The sequence below is a fragment of the Marmota monax genome, unplaced genomic scaffold (genome assembly GCF_021218885.2).
Source record: "Marmota monax isolate L192 unplaced genomic scaffold, Marmota_monax_Labrador192_F-V1.1 WCK01_AAM20220418_F8-fsc00266, whole genome shotgun sequence".
Taxonomy (NCBI): Eukaryota; Metazoa; Chordata; class Mammalia; order Rodentia; family Sciuridae; genus Marmota; species Marmota monax.
This window is the reverse complement of record NW_026694572.1, coordinates 55,001-60,000: the sequence shown is the minus strand read 5'-3', so window position 1 is coordinate 60,000 and position 5,000 is coordinate 55,001. Positions and strand designations below refer to the sequence as shown.

Below are 5,000 nucleotides of genomic sequence, written 5' to 3'. Positions count from 1 at the left end.
GATGCAAATATTTCTGGTCTGCCCTTCCCTTTCCTCCTGCTCCTGGCTTGGCGGGTGTGGCCCAAGTCACTTACACCAAAAGCCAATTTGTCTGCGGCTTTGCCCTGGGGCATGAAGTTACCCCCAGCTGGGAGACTTAGGGACTGGCCACCAGAGGCTAGGGGCTCTATTCCTCTTACCTGGGCCAGGTCTGGGGCTCTGCTGGAGAGGTTCAGAGCACCAGATCCACACACTTGGGCCCAGCAAAATGCCATCTCCCCAGTGACAAACTTTTACAGCAGATATGTGTGTGTACACACACACACACACACACACACGCACGCACACACACACACACATCAGATTTCTTTCCCTTCTGCCCGCAGTCCTAATTCGCTGCTTATTTAAGAATATGTCCTTTAATGATTTAGTTTTGAGTCTATCAATATTTTATAGTGGAGAAGGAAGTGACACTTCACTGAGAACATAATTTAATTATAATAAATGGGTTGGGTACCTCAGCCCTATTCTTCAAAGGAGTCAAAGGGAGATATATTTATTTTTTATTCTTATGTGTAGGGGGCCGGACTGGCCTCTTCCCCAAAGTTACTTTTCCTTTCCTCCTTTCACCCCTCCTTCCTCTGCCCTGTGGATGGGGGCCTTCACAGGGTGGGGATAAGGTGGAGTCAGGGTGCCCCCTCAACTGCCCTGCCTGTATACCGATGGGGCGACTGCCGATCAATCAGAGAGGGCATTAATTACGCCTTTTTATTGACTGGGGCGCTGCATTCTGCCGGAGTCGCTCTCTTTTGGAAGTGCCCTCCTTCTGCTCTCCTCCTCCTCCTCCTCCTCCTTCTCCTCCTTCCTCCTCCTCCTACTCCTTTCTCCTCTCGCCGCCTCCTGGAGCCAGAGAGGAGGCGATGAGAAGCCCTTGTAGTTTTAAATTCAATGTGACAGTTTCGGAAAGAGCGGATGATGAATCTCCTATTATTGGATCAGTCTATTTGCCGCTCAATGTCTCTCTGTAATTGGAGCAACATCACTTTAAAGGTTCAGAGAGTACAGCATTTCTGGTGAAAAATCCCCACAACACGCCGGTGAATGTTTTAAAGGGAAATCTATTAGTGATTTGCGGAGGGGCGGGAGCGGCGCGGGGGAGGCGCGGGCCGGCCGGGGCTGAAGTGGGGGGCTCGCCAGGGGCCCTGCCCCGCCGCTGCGCGCCGCTGCCCCGCGCTGGGCGGCGCCCCTCCCTCCCCGCCTGCCGCCCCCCCCCCCGTCTTGTTGTGACAGCTCCTGATACTGTTTATTGAGGTGCATGTCAGGTATAATTAGCAATCGATATGGAAAACGTTTCCTTGCACCCAGCACGCCTCTGACGTCAGAGCCGATTAGCGCTTCTTATTGGTCCCAAATTCCCCGGGCCGCGGCTAATTATCGGGAGCTTGATGTTGATAAAGTAAAGCGCCGGAGTGCGGGCGAAGCATGTGTAGGGCTCCGGGTGCCTGTCTCCGCCGCCGCCGCCGTCCGCGCCTCCCGCCGCTGGCCCGCCCCGGCCCCGGCCCGCGCCCCCGCGCCCCGCCGCCGGCACCGCCGGCCCCCCGCGCGAGATGATGGACGGCCGCCTCCTGGAGCACCCGCATGCCCAGTTCGGGGGCTCGCTGGGCGGCGTGGTGGGCTTCCCCTACCCGCTGGGCCACCACCACGTGTACGAGCTGGCCGGCCACCAGCTGCAGTCGGCCGCCGCTGCCGCCGCCGCCGCCTCGGTGCCGTTCTCCATCGACGGCCTGCTCAGCGGCTCCTGCGCAGCGGCGGCCGCCTCGGTGGTCAACCCCACGCCGCTGCTGCCGGCCGCCTGTGGGGTTGGCGGCGACAGCCAGCCCTTCAAACTGTCAGGTAGGCTCCGCGGGCTGGGAGAAGGACAGTTGGGGGCGGGGAGGGGGGCCTTTTCTGCGGAGGAGTTGGGTGACAGGCCGGTGGCGCAACCTTCTCTGTGCGCCCTCGATCTGCGTGGCCAGTGGGCGCAGATGGGGTTGGGATCTGGTCTGGGCCGGTGGCTGAGCCTCGCGGCGTCCTGTGCGTGCCCGCAGACTCGGGGGACCCAGACAAGGAGAGCCCGGGCTGCAAGCGGCGGCGTACCCGCACCAACTTCACTGGCTGGCAGCTAGAGGAGCTGGAGAAGGCGTTCAACGAGAGCCACTACCCTGACGTGTTCATGCGCGAGGCATTGGCGCTGCGCTTAGACCTGGTGGAGTCCCGAGTTCAGGTAAAGACCCGCGTCCCTCCCGGATCCGCGGTCCGGCGCTGTGCTCGCCAAGCGCTGTGCGCCTTTGTTCTAGGAGGCGGGATGTTGTCCCAGGCTACGAGCCCGCTCCGCGCTCGCCTGCTGGTGTAGGGGCGTGTGTGGTAGTAGTGGGGCTGGACCCCTTGCGCAACGGGAGGTGAGTAACTAGTGAAAGCCTAGGTAGCTTGAGAGGGCCGCCATAGCACCGAAGTAGCGGGAACAGGGACTGCGTGCGACCCGGGAAGTGGTGTGGTGGGTTCGCTCGGCCCGTGTGAAAAGAAGTCTCCAAGGGTTCCATGGCTGGGGTGAGGAGGCACCGGCGGGGCGCAGACTCGAAGGGAGAAGCTGGGCCCTGGTGCTCCGTGCTCTCGCGGGAGGCTGTCTCCCATCCTTGAGCAAACGGGTTTGTTTGTCTTTTGCCTGTAAAATATTCAGATGGAAGCCTGTATTTATTCCCCACTTTGTAGAAGGGGGAAGGTGAGGTAAGGGAGGGGAAAACTTCAATGGTTAATACATATGAGAAAGTGGGAAGAAAAAAAAAAGTCTGAATTTTTAATATTCCCGAGTTTGTCGTCTTCTTTTTTTTTTTCTTTCTCCTATCTTCAGTTACTTGATTTCATTCGAAGTCAGCCAGAGATATTCTTTTTTAAAACACAGAGTCATTTGGTACATTAGAATTCAAAATGATCTATGCATAACTAAATGCTTCTTTGGAGTATAGAAACCTCCTTTTCCTGGGTTTGGTGAGAGGAGTTTGGTGCTGTGGGCACCTGGCTTTGAGGCAGATGCTGGCAGAATGCCTGTTTAGCACCAATAGCTTTGCCTAAAAAGGTCTTTTGGTTCTGTGCTTGGGCCTCTGCTGATGACCTCTTCTGTTTGGAAATCCTTTTATCCAATTTGTTCTAAAGTGTTGTAAGTGAAGTCAAGATCCCTTTATTTCTCCCCTCATACGATGATGAGTAATTCTTGGTGGCAGGGGCAGCCTGGAATTTGCACCATAAAAAGAAGTTAAAAGAAAAAAAGGGGGGGGGGAAGGCTGTTGATGGTTTTGCTTTAATGCCTGGGACCTCTGCATGGACAAGGCTCCCAGTGACCAGGCCTGGTCTGCTATTGTGTGGAATCTCTATGTGGCCACAACAAAGAATTTGAATTATCGCGCTCTCTAGGGGTGGGTAGTGCTGCCCAAAGCTCTGTCGACTCAGCAGGGATTTGACTTTGTGTAGTGGTGGGTTGTGCAATAAGGGTCTAGGGCTGCTGTTCCTCTGGAGTCCTATGTGGCTCCCTGGGACAAGACCTTGCAGTGAGCTCCAAAGAGGCAGGATGAGCCCTGACTTCTTTGGGGGCCTGGGAGGCCAGCCTCTTACCTCCCATCTTGCCTTCCCCCATGGCCTAGACCAAACAACTAGTTGGGAAAGCTCTGTTGGTCCCTGGTCCAGTCCTCCCAGAAAGAAGGACGGGCAGTAGCTGTGATGGGGGAGAAGGTGGTAGAATGTCCATTCAAGTTCGGCTTTCTAGGCCCTCTTGAGGAAGAAGCATCCAGATTTCCCTTCATGGGAGACTCGGAAATCTGGGCTTTGACACAGTCTCCAGGGGTCCGAAGACAGGTGTGGAAGGCTGCCCGCCCACAGAAGCGGTTCAGCCGCCCACAGAAGCGGTTCATCGCCAGTCTGGGCCGCTGCTTAGAACTGGAGCTGTGAGAAGCCAGGAAGGGCACGGAGGGGCCCTGCTCTCTGCCAGGAGACCAGGAACCCGCAGCGTTCGGTCCTGGGCCCCACCGGCCCTGCTTGAGGAAGGGGCAGCTCCAGACCCCAGAGGTGAGACGCCAGAGTGGGAAGCTGGCTGGGAGGCCCCATCTGCGCTCCTTCCGGGTGGAAAAAGTGATTGCTGGAAGCTGCAACCCGAGTGTCAAAATCCAGCCCAGGGCCGGCAGGGATCATGGCCTGGATCCCGCTCTCTTGGCCTGAGCTGAGGTTGTGCAGGCCTGTCTAGGGAATGGTAGGCCCAGAGCCCCAGCGGCGGGCTTGCCGCCTGATTTTGCCTTCCTTTCCCTTGTTCGGCTGCTCTAGGTCTGGTTCCAAAACCGCCGGGCCAAGTGGAGGAAAAAGGAGAACACCAAGAAGGGCCCCGGGCGGCCGGCGCACAACTCGCACCCGACCACGTGCAGCGGCGAGCCCATGGACCCCGAGGAGATCGCGCGCAAGGAACTGGAGAAGATGGAGAAGAAGAAGCGCAAGCACGAGAAGAAGCTGCTCAAGAGCCAGAGCCGCCACCTGCACTCGCCCGGCGGCCTGTCCCTGCATAGCGCTCCCAGCTCCGACAGCGACAGCGGCGGCGGCGGCCTGTCCCCGGAGCCGCCCGAGCCGCCGCCGCCCGCCGCCGCAGCCAAGGGCCCTGGCGCACACGCCTCTGGCGCCGCAGGTTCTGTGCCCGCACCTCCTGGCGAACCTCCTGCGCCCGGCACCTGCGACCCTGCCTTCTACCCGAGCCAAAGAAGCGGCACCGGCCCGCAGCCGAGGCTAGGCCGCCCTGCAGACAAGGACGCGGCCTCGTGCGGACCCGGGGCGCCAGCGTCTGCGGAGCGCGGCGCCGCAGGCCTGCCCAAGGCAAGCCCGTTCAGCGTGGAGAGCCTGCTGTCTGACTCGCCGCCGCGCCGGAAAGCCGCCCCCACCAGCACTGCAGCGGCTGCGGGGCTAGACTTCGCGCCCGGGCTGCCATGCGCGCCGCGGACCCTCATTGGCAA

General features: G+C 59.1%; 1 protein-coding gene across 1 annotated transcript in view; it reads left to right on the top strand.

The window, feature by feature from the left end:
- The first annotated feature begins 1,559 nt into the window (after window positions 1-1,559).
- The window catches only part of Uncx (UNC homeobox), a 4,268-nt gene continuing 827 nt past the window's right edge, over window positions 1,560-5,000 (top strand). Inside the window, exons 1-3 of the mRNA XM_046421031.1 lie at window positions 1,560-1,872; window positions 2,067-2,242; window positions 4,327-5,000. The exon at window positions 4,327-5,000 is cut by the window's right edge and continues 827 nt beyond it. Of these exons, the coding sequence (XP_046276987.1) occupies window positions 1,587-1,872; window positions 2,067-2,242; window positions 4,327-5,000 (1,136 nt within the window). The 5' untranslated portion in view covers window positions 1,560-1,586. The remainder of the gene's footprint in view (window positions 1,873-2,066; window positions 2,243-4,326) is intronic.